Source organism: Doryrhamphus excisus, linkage group LG2, assembly GCF_037039965.1.
Source record: "Doryrhamphus excisus strain RoL-2023G ecotype Guam linkage group LG2, RoL_Dexc_Guam_v1.1, whole genome shotgun sequence".
In the NCBI taxonomy this organism is placed as follows: Eukaryota; Metazoa; Chordata; class Actinopteri; order Syngnathiformes; family Syngnathidae; genus Doryrhamphus; species Doryrhamphus excisus.
The window spans coordinates 16817878-16831998 of NC_136358.1; the positions used below are offsets into that span (position 1 = coordinate 16817878).

The 14121-nt window shown below is 42.6% G+C and overlaps 2 protein-coding genes across 2 annotated transcripts in view; one reads left to right on the forward strand and one right to left on the reverse strand.

Moving 5' to 3' along the window:
• The first annotated feature begins 2429 nt into the window (after positions 1-2429).
• ccdc146 (coiled-coil domain containing 146) overlaps positions 2430-14121 on the forward strand; it is a 34012-nt gene continuing 22320 nt past the window's right edge. Inside the window, exon 1 of the mRNA XM_078799113.1 lies at positions 2430-2958. Within this exon, the coding sequence (XP_078655239.1) occupies positions 2845-2958 (114 nt within the window). The 5' untranslated portion in view covers positions 2430-2844. The remainder of the gene's footprint in view (positions 2959-14121) is intronic.
• On the reverse strand, positions 3159-11276 carry fgl2a (fibrinogen-like 2a). The gene is made up of 5 exons (XM_058078623.2): positions 10632-11276; positions 10074-10278; positions 5880-6099; positions 5588-5758; positions 3159-4496 (listed from the first exon to the last, which is right to left on the reverse strand). Exons 1-5 carry the CDS (start codon positions 11178-11180, stop codon positions 4181-4183), a joined length of 1461 nt encoding a protein of 486 aa, XP_057934606.2. The 5' UTR covers positions 11181-11276; the 3' UTR covers positions 3159-4180.

Consider the following 14121-nt stretch of genomic DNA (forward strand, 5'->3'; position numbering starts at 1 on the left):
GGCTGGCAACCAGTCCAGGGTGTACTCTGCCTGGGATAGGCTGCAGCACCCCCACGACCCTCGTGAGGAAAAGCGGTAGAAAATGAATGAATGCAAGGTCTTTTGTAACAATAAGTAACAATAACATTTTTCATTGTGCTCTTTTTTCTAGCTCCACTGAAAGCAGGAATATGGTGCTGCTTTTCTGCTGTAATCTCCCTTGACAGTTGTTGGGTGTCCTCAGATGAGTGCCTCGCGAAAGGTCACGGAAAGGTACCTGGAATCAATTAAAAATGGCTACTACACTCTTAACACGGGTTGAAGTTTCAAAGATTCTTGCGAGAACATAAGGCATGCACGTATTTAAATCCGTTAAACGCAGGTATTTGCTGAAGGAGGTTTACAAGCTGGGTATCGTCTGACAAAGACAGTGAGTCAGTGTGTTCCAGTAAGCTGTTACTGAAGGGGGTTCATTTATGGTGGGGACCTGACTGTGTTAAGTCTGCTGTGTTATTTCAGGTGCCGCCAGTATAGAACGTATACACCCCACCAAAAAACACCGTCTGAGGTGTGCCTAAAGAATTGTCTCCCTTCGGAATTAAGTCAGGCGTGTCAAGGGAAGGCATTTCACTGTAAAAGTGCAAATGATTCCCCATAAAAGCCACTGTCGAGGTTTTTTTTTTAAAGACACTTTGAAGAATGTGTTTATGAACTGTCTCCAGACAATTTGTCTCAAGGACAAAGTCTACGACTAGAGCAAGTACTCCATCACCCGGATATGCATGAATAGATAGATCCTCAGTGGTAATCGTTGCACGATGAAAAAGTGGTCTATGAGGAGCGTAAACAAAGAATATGCGGCTATAAAATTCAAATTATGAGTGCAGCATGTAGTATTTCTGCAACTCGAAAGGTGGTTGAAGGTTAATAAACCGCTGACTCTGCACATGTTGCCTGCAATTCAAACAAAATCACCGCGAAGCGACACTATATCATCTGTGCAGCTGTGAGGTTTGGGGGCGGGGGGGGTGGAAAATAAACCCCGCTACAGTGACTAGTGGACACAGTGCATAATCCCACTTTTCAGTCATGCTAACAGCTCCTCTTGCATCACTCTCATCTGTTGTACATTATGGAACTTTACAGCAATGAACTGTGCTCGGCGATATAAAAGCCAGTGGTGACTTTTACACATTTAAGAATCAGCAGATTTTGTCGAAGGACAGTAAATAGACCCAACATACAATACAGGAAGTGGAGATATAAACATGTGTGCAGACATCATGGGGGCGCTTTGATCGTTCCTGCATACGTTTGCAATCATCACATCAACCCCCCTTTCCTCTTGCCGACTCAAAAGTGTCTGGAGTTTATGTAACCAAAAATGGAAATACTTTACTCCTGTTAATTAAATATGATGAACCCCAGAGCCTTTGCTTGTGCAGATTGTTGGGCAGGAATGTAGGTTAATTCGGAATCTCTGCCAAGGGGTTTAATGAGGGGTGATACAAGGAAATTAATCGAAAACATGCAATTGGTGAATGGTGAAAAAGGATGTTGATTAACTAAAATTATACATACAGGTATTTAATTGAGGGTTAGTATGCTGGCAATTCATCACAGCAACCACTATTAAAAGTAATCCTTTTTTTTTTGCATCGTTAATTTGTTCCAGGTCCGACCATGATAAGTGAATTTCCGAAAAGTAGGATTACTTATTTATAAATGATAGAAAACATGTTTACAACCTTCTAAACACGTTTTTTAACATTATTAGATGCTTCTAGACATGAACGAAACACCTCTATCGTTGCCTTTACACTCATATTATCCAATATAGGATATATAATAAGAATAAATAAGCTGCTCCCAAGGGGTGATGAGTGCCGGAAGGGGGTTCAGAGTGGAGTTTGGTGGGTTACTCTACGGATTATTGTGCCTGTTGTGAAGTAATTGAAATCTGCACCAAAAGCCACAGATTTTGATGCCAAGTTTATTAAATGAATAACATACAGTATTGTATATGTCCTGAAAGCTAGGCTATGATAGCCATGTTTGGACAATGCATTCTATGCTGAGTTTAAACTCTAGCATGACACCTGCTGGACAATATTTTGATTTTTTCTTCACTTGTTTCTTGACTGTGTATATTGAATGTGATACTGCGTAGCGAAAAAAGTTATTTATTTTTTATTGATTGTATTTTTAATCAGGCACTTCATTGTAACAGCCATATTTGGACAACGCATGCTATGCTAGTTACATACTCTTTCCTGGCCCCTGCTGGACGTTATTTTGCTTTCAGTCAGCAAACTCGTTTTTTGCGTGTGTGTATTCTATATAAATTACTCACACAGAGAAGAAAAAAAATAATATTTTTTTTTATTTCTAGTCAGGCACTTTGTTATGTCACCTGGCGCTGTCAAGGACGTCCTGTGTCGTTGCTATGACAACCACACAAGGCTCAACACACAGCTGAAAAACTGTGATTGGAGTTTTGCTAACATTGTAATAAGTTTAAAAAACTTTGATGTATATGTTTTTTGTTGGTTTTATCCCAATATTCAGCTTCTTGGGGAGGGAGAATTGGAAAAAGAAAGGTATGTAAAACTTTTCTGGTTGTTGACGACGACGATGACGACGCTGCTACGTTAGCTATAGCCTACTAATGTTAGCAATGGTTATACATTATACTGCACTGCTCTTGTCACCCTCACTGAGATGTACATTTATCAGTGTTTATAGTGGCTTGCGGTTGCAGGGGGGAGACTTTTGGGGTCAAATACCCATCAAAATATCGCTTTAACAACTCATGCTTGCTCATATGCTTTGAAATAAACTGTCTGTCTGTTTGTGTTATAAAAGATGGAGAGTGAAGTGGAGAAGGAGGAGAACGTCACTTCTGCTAAAATGGTACCTGATCCGTCACTTTTAGAGGATGATGTGTCTGCCTGTCTGACTTTTCAGCGCTTTGATGAGGTAAAAGTCAAATCTCAAATCGCATATTTAATGGGAATGTTAAATAACATCATACGTTTACAACTTGTGCTACCCTTTTTCAAAGTTCACTTCCTGTGTTAGCATTACAGTTAGCAGATATAATATTCACTTTACATAATTTAACAATCTGTTATGATAGAATAATTTATGCAATACATCCAAAGTGTATCTCTTTAAAAGTAGCTTTTAAAAAAAGGCAGCACACACAGCCATTTAAATTGAACTTTATTTTTTTTAAATATAAAAAGTGCATATCCTTTGGGTTGACAATGAGTATGAATGATAGAAAAGATATTGTACATACACACAACAAAGCCCCACACGCTCATCATTACTTCTACGAATGGCCACAACGATGCACAATGTTTTTCATTGCCCAAATATTAACATCATTATCATTATTTATTACTATTAGACCTTGTTTTGTATGACTCCTGCACATGGAAATTCTATCAAACCTCACAAAATGAGAATAAATACTGTACACGTCCTTAAAATGGAAGCAAAAAATTAATCTCCTGCATTCTGCCCATTCACAGTGTGTGGAAGAAGGAGCGCAATGTTGCAATACAGTTGTTTGACACTGGGAGGCGGTATTGTACAAGTAGTACAGTAGATCATTACTCCAATAGAAAAACAAAACAATGAACAGTCTTTTTTTTCCTGTCTCGGAAATCATCAATAATGCACAACGTGTAGCCTATTTATGCAGGAATTGTTCATATTGTATAGGGTGATGAGTTAAATTGAATTAAAAACAGCAACAACAAAGAAGCTATTACTTGTGCACTGTGGCTCAAAATGTGTGGTATTGCTGCCACTCAAAAAGGGAGCTCCACTTGAATAGCTGTTGTTAATTATGAGTGGGGCTAAATGATAGCTCATTAGTTTAACTACTTCTGTGCGCTGAGCTGAGTCTAAGCTGGAAGAAGGATATTGACAGAGAACCAGTGGAAAAATCCTCCATAGTGACACCCCGTTGGATATAATGGCCCCGCGAGGAGGCTAGCTTTTACACGGCTTGTGTTATCCAGTCCATTGTTCTTTATGGTGGTTTTAATTCAACATTGTGAAGGCTATGCTCGCCACAGGGCTTTAGGTTTTGTTTGGACTGCATTCAGGCTTGTGTACGGTTTGTCGGTAAGTATGTGCATGTTTCTGGTTCTATGCTTATGTCCATCCATTTTTTTTTCCCATCGCCTTAAGGAGCATAATTCTTGGGCCTTATCATCATCTTGACCATCTTGAAGGCCTGCCTGTAGTTGGTCGGGTAGTACTCCGTGGACATGTTAGGCCACGTCCCCCAGAAGATCCCATTCCGGACACCCTTGTATCTCTTGTGGTAGTACTTGCCGTTGAGGTTGGCTGACATGCAGGCGTCGAACCACCAGCCAGAACTGTAGTAGGTGCCGCAGTTTCCCGAGGGGTACATGTCGTTGTCGCGGTCAGGGGTGGAGAAGAACTTTTGATCGTGGTTGAAGTGCTTGTTGAAGCTGATGGCGTTCCCGGCCGTCCCACTGCAACAACACATTGGTTCACATTGATTTACAATTTATTTAATAAACTGCTTAGCTTCAAAGTGTATTATGTGGGAAGTTAGTACCGAAAGTTTTATTATGGGCTTGCTCAGTAATGCAAGCCCCATAGACTGCTGCTGTCTATGGGGCTTGCATGACTGAGCAAGCCCATATTGTTATTCCTTGTGATGTTTAGCTATTATTATATCTTAATCTTCCCATTTTTGGTATTTATTTTTTGGAACGCTTTGTGTAACCATGGCGACGCTATTCACCAAAACGTTCAAAAATGGGCCACTACATTAGGTACACCTGTTCTATTTTTAGAACAGCCACATTCCAGGGAAAACGTGAATTTACAGACTTTTCACAGCCATACGGCCACGTAGAAACGTGATTAATGGCTCATTTTTCAGATAAACTTCTCAACTCTCGCTGTGGCTAAATGCTAATTGCTAGCATGTTAGCATTTAAGCTAACTTACCCATGTCTAAAGGCAAATACACACATGGCATGATGTAGGGAGGTTGAAGGCACTTTCTAAACATGAGGCTCTCTTGCTAGGTGCTAGCATGGTAGCCGTTAGCATGTTAGCATTTAAGCTAATGTACTCATGTCTACAGGCAAATACACACATGGCATGATGTAGGGATGTTATTGGACGACCTTGGCACTTTCTAAATTTGAGGCTCTCTTGCTAGGTGCTAGCATGATGACTGTTAGCATGCTAGCATTTTAGCTAATTTACTCATGTCTAAAGGCAAATACACTCATGTCATGATGTGGGGACACTATGGGCCTGCCCCAAACTTTTCGGGACCTGAGGCTGTCTTGCTAGGTGCTAGCATGGTAGCCCTTAGCATGTTAACATTTAAGCTAATTTACTAATGTCTAAAGGCAAATAGACACATGGCATGATGTGGGGACACTATGGGACTGCATCAACCTTTTCAGTACTTGAGGTTGTCTTGCTAGGTGCTAGCACGGTAGCACACCGGGCCCGAGGTTCACAGCACAGGTGGCAAGCCCATCAAAATTTCCACGGGAATTTTCTAGTTTTGATTGTCATTTGACAGGAAGCAATACCGCACCTGTATCCGCTGATGGACAGCCTGAATCGCAGGAACTCATTGGCCACGTAGAACTGGTCATACTTGGCATACTCCCGCACACCCTCAAAGTCCTCCAGCTCGATCCGCAGCGTCATGTCTTTGGCTTTTGTCAGCAGATGGATGTGGTCATTGCCCAGCCAGAACTCACCTCTAAACGGTTGCGATAGATAAAGGACGAAAAGGACAGAGATAAATTACCAGAAGACCGATATAGATGTTTGCTGTTAGTCAGGTTGGACAAAAGGACAGCTGGAGGAACCTAACTCTTTACCTGAGGTTTCCAAAGCCCTTCTTATATTCAGTCCAGGTACGGTTGAAGCTGACGGAGCCGTCAAGCCGCTGCTGTATCACCGTCCAGCCACCTCCGAAGGACTCCATGTCGCAAAAGACATCAAAGGTCCCGTTACGTGGATCGGGGGTCACGCGGTACACCCCATTCTTCCTGGTCTCCAGCACATTGTAGTCAGAACAGTCTCTGGGGGCTAAGATGACTGCCGGGGAAACAGAAAAAGGAATTGAGAGGAGGGCATTTGTAAGGGGAATGTGACGGGATGATATTCAATCTTCTCTGTTATTTTCTCGGCCCCGCCAAGAGGACTGTAATAGAAATGGCCCCCGAGGCTGAGGCAGACTCAAGAAAGTAATTCAATTTTTAATCATAATGAAAGTTTTCAGTGCTGAATTAAATCCTGAGGCAGTGTATTCCCACACAAAACGGTTCACCAACTTTTTTTTTTCCCCATAATTTAATACAACGGGCACCCGTGTGAAGCGCAATATAACAGGAAATGTCTTCACATTTGCATACCGGCGTCCCTTGACTCTTGCCTTATCTCATCTCAACTGTCTGGAAATCATGCTGAGAATCAGGTCTCCTTTTTAAAAGACTACAATGAAAACAGGTGACAAGATAAAATTCATCTTTGTTCTATACTTTCTAAAAGTTTTATTACACCTGCCCACTTATTATTTCAACACTTGTTCTCCTGCGGCAGCACGGAATGCTGAGCCAAAGGACTGCTGGGACTCCTGGGAAAAGACTCTTTGGACTCTTTGACAGACTTTCCGAAATGTGTGAAAGTGGATTAGAGTGGCTCTTCCCATGGTGCGTACAGATTGGTGACGCTGGGGCAGCCAGCATGCAGACTCCTTTGGATTCACTTTATTGTGCTGTGAAATCCGTCTCGTTGGTTCTGCAATTTTGGGAGGCTGTGAAGAAGCCCACGTGTTGGATTTTTTTAGAAGAAAGTGCACTCTCACGGTACATCCTGATGCTCCACGTCGGCCCTTATCATGTATGCCTTGGAGGAGAATACATAACTCACTGAGGCTTCCTTGCCGTGTAGTGATGAGTCACATGACTGACAGACTTACAGCGTGAATTATCGCAGAGTCCCAGTAGATAAGTGACTGGCACCAAAATGCAACATGACAGCCTGTCCTCGACGCAAGATCAGCATCTGTTGCGAATACAAATGTGCTTCCGCCAAGATAGTGCTGTAAAAAGGAGTATTCCAAGTCCTCACTGTTTGAGTGAGTTAATGTTGCCGAACCTGGACATTAATTCCTGTCAGTTCATCTCACGGTCCTAATACATCCCCGCAAGAGAGAAAGCGGATGATTAGCGCTGGTTGGCATGAACACGCTGCAAGTTGGAGGCGATAAAAGCAACTTGAGAAGCTTTTTGACGACTCAACTTTTGCCCCAAGGTGGCTTTTTTTTTTTTTTTTCAAGCCCATTCAAAGAACTGCGGCAGCGTGCCTGCTTTCTAAGTCATTGCACACGCGAGTCATTTAGAATTTGTGTGCTTTACTGCTTCTTCACATTTTCAATGGCGCATTCATCCATTTCTGGCTGCAAAGTGGCAGCTGGTGGCTCATTCTTAAGTAAGGGGGAGCCCTGCAGATTTCTTGTCTAAGCACTTGGACTTTGTGAAAAATGGGAAAACATGAAAGTTTTCCCAAGAATGTTTATCTACGCGAGCAATGTCGGCGTTAATTTAACATCTGGAATGAATCGTTGCCGAGTATTGCCTGTGGATTTGTGAGACAAGGATTTCATCATTGGATTTGCCATCAATCTCTATGGCAACAGCTGTTTATTGCTGTTTTCCTTGGGACTCGCTTCAGACACTGCCCGGCACGGCTTGTGTCAGAACCGTTATCCACTTGTGGAGCTCAACACGGTTGCGCAAAGACGAACATTACCCCCCCTCCGCTACCGCCCACCCCCCCTAACTTCAACCACCTGTGTCGAATGTCATGGACGCCGCCTACATTGCTCCTTGTGTTGTTGGCAGAAGATAATGAGAATTAGTTGTTTCATGCAGGACTGAGCACTGAAGAGCATGACCTCCAAAAACGGGCGAGGCAGACAGGAAAAGAGGGATTAGATAGCGAGTGAGGAAAGATGTTAAGCCAAGAGGAAAAAGGAGCATCTAAGACGCATGAAAATGAATGAATGATGAAGGACGCGTGCAGTCAGGATAAACATTTGAGAACGGCATTGAAGTGGAGTTTTTTTTTTTTGATGGAGGAAAAAGGCAAGATGAATGCTGGGATTCCCTTCACACCACACGCCAGACTAATCTACTTAGAAATAAGCTCACACCAAAAAAAAACCCCATCCTAATATAGCATTGCATTCTATTTCACCCATGCAAATAAAATCCACTCAAAAGTGCCTTTTTCCTATCTTTCATGGTCTTACCCCCCCCTATTCCTTTCTATGCCAAGTATCTGCCCTTCATTCTTTCTCCCCCCATTTTTGGAGCGCATAAGTAAAAGTAGTGGAATGTCAAGGCACTTACATGATGTTATGTAAGAGGTCAATCGTACATATTTCTTCACTCAAGAGCAATGATGATGACCGCAACGTGAAACTATTCACTCAGTTGCACAGGAGCTCCCTTCAAGAAGCATGCTGGACACAGATGCTTTCACAAAAGTACACTTGAAGTGCAGTAGGGGTGTCCAACGTGTGGCCAAGGGGCTGTTTATGGCCCGCAGCTGTTTTTTGTTTAATTTGTATTTTTTTTTTTACCAGCTCTCAGCATAATCTAAAAATGAAATAAATAAGACAACTTAAAAAAAACAGCAAAAATGGAAGGGCAGTTATTTTGCAAGAATAAAAGCGCAATATTAAGACAGTCGAGTCATAAAAAATAGAAAAATACTATAAAGTTGAACAATTTAAGGAAAACGGAAAAAGTTAAAATTTTGGCAAATTAAGTTTGGATAAAGTTCTATTAGAATATTCATTCATTTTTTACCACTTATCGTCACATGGGTTGCGGGGGTGCTGGAGCCTATCCCAGCTGTCTTCGGGCGAGAGGCGGGGTACACCCTGGACTGGTGGCCAGCCAGCCAGCCAATCACAGGGCACATATAGACAAACAACCATTCACACTCACATTCATACCTATGGACAATTTGGAGTCGCCATTTAACCTGGCATGTTTTTGGAATGTGGGAGGAAATCGGAGTACCCGGAGAAAACCCATGTGGAGAACATTCAAACTCCACACAGAGATGGCTGAGGGTGGGATTGAACTCGGGTCTCCTAGCTGTGAGGTCTGCGCGCTAACCACTCGACCTCCGTGCAGCCTATATTAGAATAGTACCGTCTAAATATTATGAGACTAAAGTCATAATATGACATGGAAAAATGTACAATGTGTAAGTATTTGGAAAAAATAGTAAAGGGTAATGTGCAAATCTTTGAATATCAACATTAGTATATGTGGCCCCTGCACTTTTTGGTTTGTCAGTATGTGGCCCTTGGTGGAAAAAGTTTGCACACCCCTATTTGATGGACATTTGATGGAAAAGGGAAGTAATATAATATTACTGAGGTAATTATTTTGCAGTGACCAATCCATTACAAACTCATTCATTTTCTACCGCTTATCTTCACAAGGGTCGTGGGTATGCTGGAGCCTATCCCAGCTGTCTTCGGGCAGACTGGTCCATTATAAACTATCTTTGAAATACCCCCCACATGTTTCACATTACAGTCCCTTAAGTTTACATTTGGCCAGGAGTCCAACCAATGCTATGTTATGAAAAGCAGTAGTGTGTATGTATATTATATAATACTCCACCAGGGACTTTGCAGGAGTATTATTTAGTAAAAGTAATTAATAGAAGTGGGTATAAAAGTTTCCAAATGGATTTTCATTTAGGTAAAATTCCAAATAAAATGAGTATTATGTTACAAAGCTTTTGTTGCCGGCCTACAAAATTTAATTTCACAAAAAGAGAAGAAAGGCATCTTTGGGTGAAGGTGAGCACCAAGACTTCGTTCTTGTTCTCAAGATTAAAATTGGCCACTTTGCCATTATTGAATCAATCTTTTGCCAGGAAAATCCCCCCCCATGACAACCTCACGTACACTTGGAGCCATTTTGGGCTGTCTAGACATAGTCAACACAAGGAAATAGAGGACAAAGCGAAGAGATTCTTACACTGTGGCGTATTCTGCATTGCACATTGTGTGGTGCAGGTGGAGCTCAGCTTGTTGACCACTCCGCTGATGTTCTCCACACGTCTGTCCACCATGGCTTGCACGTTGTCCATGTTGAGGAGGTTGAGGGCCTCCATGCGACCTTGCAGGGACGTGATTTGGTTCCTGGCATTGCGCAGGCTCACCGACATCCTGTTCATCTTCACCTGGATGGAGACATCAGGGTCTTAGGGTTGGCCTACATGCTTAGAGAGAGACGGCTCGAGAGGCGACATGATGGTTGGAAGTCTGCCACAGTGGATGTGAGTGTTAACAAACTTAGCAGGCAAAGCAACAATTTGGATGGTAGCTAATGGGAATTCCCGGCACTGTTTACAGAACCAGGAATGTTCAGTGGTGTTGTGGGGCCAGGTGGGGCTTGACTGGCGTGTGAACTCCAGTTTATTTTCCAGCTGATTGCATTTGACTGGAAATGTACTTTTTCCATGAGGAACACCTTCATTATTACATTAGAATCCTTTTTATTGACATGCATTTTGAAATCATATCGTTTTCTTACCTGCATCTCCTGCATGCTGCTTGGACCAGGTGTCATTTTCCCAAAATTAGGTCCATGTTCTTCAACAGAAGCTCCAGAAACCATCACATTGTCCCGCTCCTCTTGGCTGGACCCGCTTTGCGCCTCCAGCCCTGCCACATCACTCGCTTTTTGTCCCTGGTCCGCTTGCTGATGTCCGTAGACTCCGCTTCCCCGCGTCCCGCGGCAATCCTGGCAGCTGCTCTTCAATTTGTTCACCACCTCCTTCAGGCTCTGCAGCTCCTTCATCGTCTTCTCCAGCAGCCTAAACTGCTTGGGCAGCTGTATAGTGAGAGGGGGCAGGGTCACCTGATAGGGGCACTCCTCACTCCCTTCCTCCGATGCGGTCCCCGAGCCTCCACATTGGCCTGATGGTCTCAGTTTTATGGCACAGGAGGCTGGGGTGCCTGAATCCGCTCCCAAAGTGTGGGATCCTCTTGTGTCCCATCTTTGGTATGAATTGCCCGGGAAGTCCGCTGCAAGGCAGGTGGCTGCGAGTACGAGCGTGGCACATACCAGAATGGTCCTCATTTTTGTCCAAAAACTGCTCCGACACAAAAAAAGTGTGTGTGATCTACTCAGTGTGTGTGTGTGTGAGGGAGTGCAACCTGCAGGTTGAGAGAGTGCAGGGGAACTGGTGCTGCCTCCGATGCTGTGTCATTAATATGAGGACGGGTGAGCGAGGGAGGAGAGAGAGAGGGAGGCGTGGCGCTTTTTACGTAGTGCCCATCACCATATCAGCAGCATTGTGAAATCTTAAGTGATGCTGCTCAAGGTTTTTTTTTTTTTTCATTTTTATATTTTTACATGGGGTGTATTCGGAAAAGGGAAGGTATGTCCTTGTCCTTGCTTCACTCGGAAGTACCACCCTGTCTCCCCGAGGAGCAAAATGACTCAGTGCACAGGAACTCTTCACTCTAAAGACTTTAGGGGGATGCTTTTTTCCTCTCGCTTCACTTTACCCTTTTTGTGAATACTTTACCCTTTTTGTGAACTGAAGTGAAAGCAGCAATCCGTCTTCCTACCAGTCAGCCGTGTACTGCATAGCTACATCAAACAGGCTCAAGTAACACTTACAAGCCTTTTGGGGGGTGGGAAATTAATTCAGTGCACTCTAGTTATTAGAGACTTACAAATCAGATTTATTGCTTACATGTCTTGTATTAATATTTAATATTTTTTCCTTAGAGGAAGACCGAAAAAATTGTATTGATGTTCTCGGGTGTTTTGTGCAGTAAGAGACTATACTGTAATGTCAATGTAGGCCAGTGCTGCCTCTTTTTTTTTTTTTTTTTTTTTTAAACTGAATCTATAGAGATGAAAAAGCAAACCCATGAGTGTCTCTCGCGGATTGGCTGGTGGACGTCATTAAGACTCTCTGTTCATTTGTGCTGCTTAAGGATTCTCTGTGTGTTTGCAGAATAACACACTCTAACATTGCATCAGTTAATTAAGCTTTCTTTAAGTTTGTCCAAAGCTGCGCAAACGACCAAGTAATTTAAATTTCTGTTAACCTGTAGCTGCTTTTCCACACAATTCAATACCTGTCAAAAGCCTTGGATACAAATTTGAAAGGTACAGCATTTGGGGAGTACTGTAGTTCTGAACTCGGAGAAAAGCAACCTACAGGAATCCATCATGATATTGTGGTTCTATTATCGCTCCCTCGCTTCAGAAATTGAATGATTGCTTTTTGTGGTAGACTACGGTTCATTATTCGTCAAAACATATTGAAATACAAGTAATGTCTGACATGATAGAGTAAGAAAAGCTTCTCCTCCCATTCCATTTGGAAGTGGTAAGTTTTTGACCTATTAAGTTTAGAAAAAGGCTGCACGGCGGAGTGGTGAGCGCGAGACCCAAGTTCAATCCCACCCTCGGCCGTCTTTGTGTGGAGTTTGCATGTTCTGTGGGTTTTCTCCAGGTACTCCGGTTTCCTCCCAAAAACATGCTAGGTTAATTGGCAACTCCAAATTGTCCATAGGTATGAATGTGAGTGTGAATGGTTGTTTGTCTATATGTGCCCTGTGATTGGCTGGCCACCAGTCCAGGGTGTACCCCGCCTCTCGACCCAAGACAGCTGGGATAGGCTCCAAGCTCCAGGCTCCCCGCGACCGCACCGTGATAAGCGGTAGAAAATGAATGAATGAAGTTTAGAAGAAATACATTTCAGTTAGCTCACTAGCTTGTTAACTTGCTAGCTAGCGGCCATCTCAAGTCCCTGCAGCATAATAGTTGCACAATGTGTTGTAAACAAAGAATAACTGGAATGTAAAAGTGACTTTGTGGGTGTTATTTCATGTCTACAGGGCTCTAATAATGTTAAAAACTTTAAAAAAAATTAAATTTATTGACATTGCACCCTACATGGCAGACATTAATTTATCGCAATTGGAATCAATTAACCGCTATAAACGAGGGACGACGGTACTGAACAGGAAGCATTTTTTGACCCAAAGAGAATCTCCATCATCATGTTTGGATATGATTTGTGGCATACCTCAGACATAAAACTATTTGCTTTATGTATACATTCCTATCTAGTAGCTATCTACTGTCTTATTACACATTCTCTATTGTTTAGGAAATGAGGAATTGCCATATAAACACAGGAAGTGAACTACCAGTAATTGTTGAGACATGGAGAAGGGGGAGGATCTGCTTCATCCTACTCCTTTTCGAGCTTGAATTGTGCAATTGCAAATAACATAACTTCCTGTACATAACTGAACAAAAAAAAAAGCATTACCATTAACTTTTAGTTTTGATTTCACCCTTTTTCGTACTGCAGGTTCATTAACTTTCCCTCAGTCGTAATGTTTTCCAATGTGTCAACAGAATATTTAAAGATTCATAACGGACATTACCCCAAGGTGGAGCCCGGAGGGAACAGCCGAGGGGAAATATTACCGCTGAAACACCCTCACCGTCGCCTTGATTCGGTCTGGCTCCGGGCGCATTGCCAAAATAAAAAGTCAATATCAGAACATGAGTGTAGAGATGCACAGATATCAGAGAGATGATGAGTCTGTCCACACAGTGATGATGATTGTTTTTTCTCATCGAGGCTGCAGCCTTGTAAACCCCTCTGCTATCTTTTTCACATGCATTGACCTGACATCTCATTAGGTTTTACCTGCACTGTGCAATGAAATCCAATCCATATAAAACCCTGCCCTTACAAAGACAATCCTGTTCCGTTTTCACACTAGAATCTTTATTATCGTGCTTGTAGTTTGCAGAGATCTGCACTGCATCATGCTAAGGTCTGTCCTTACTATTTTTGCCCCTGTTTTGATCCACTCAAACATGTTTAAGTTCCCAGGAAGCTATATGCTCCGTCCACCTATTTGTGCCTACATGTGTAAGTCCCGCCCTCCTGCCGCCTGCACGCATAAATATAATTTAGCGATTGTCTCACTTCAAAGATCCACGTGTTACGCATTCACCCCATAAAATTTTGCAATTCCCT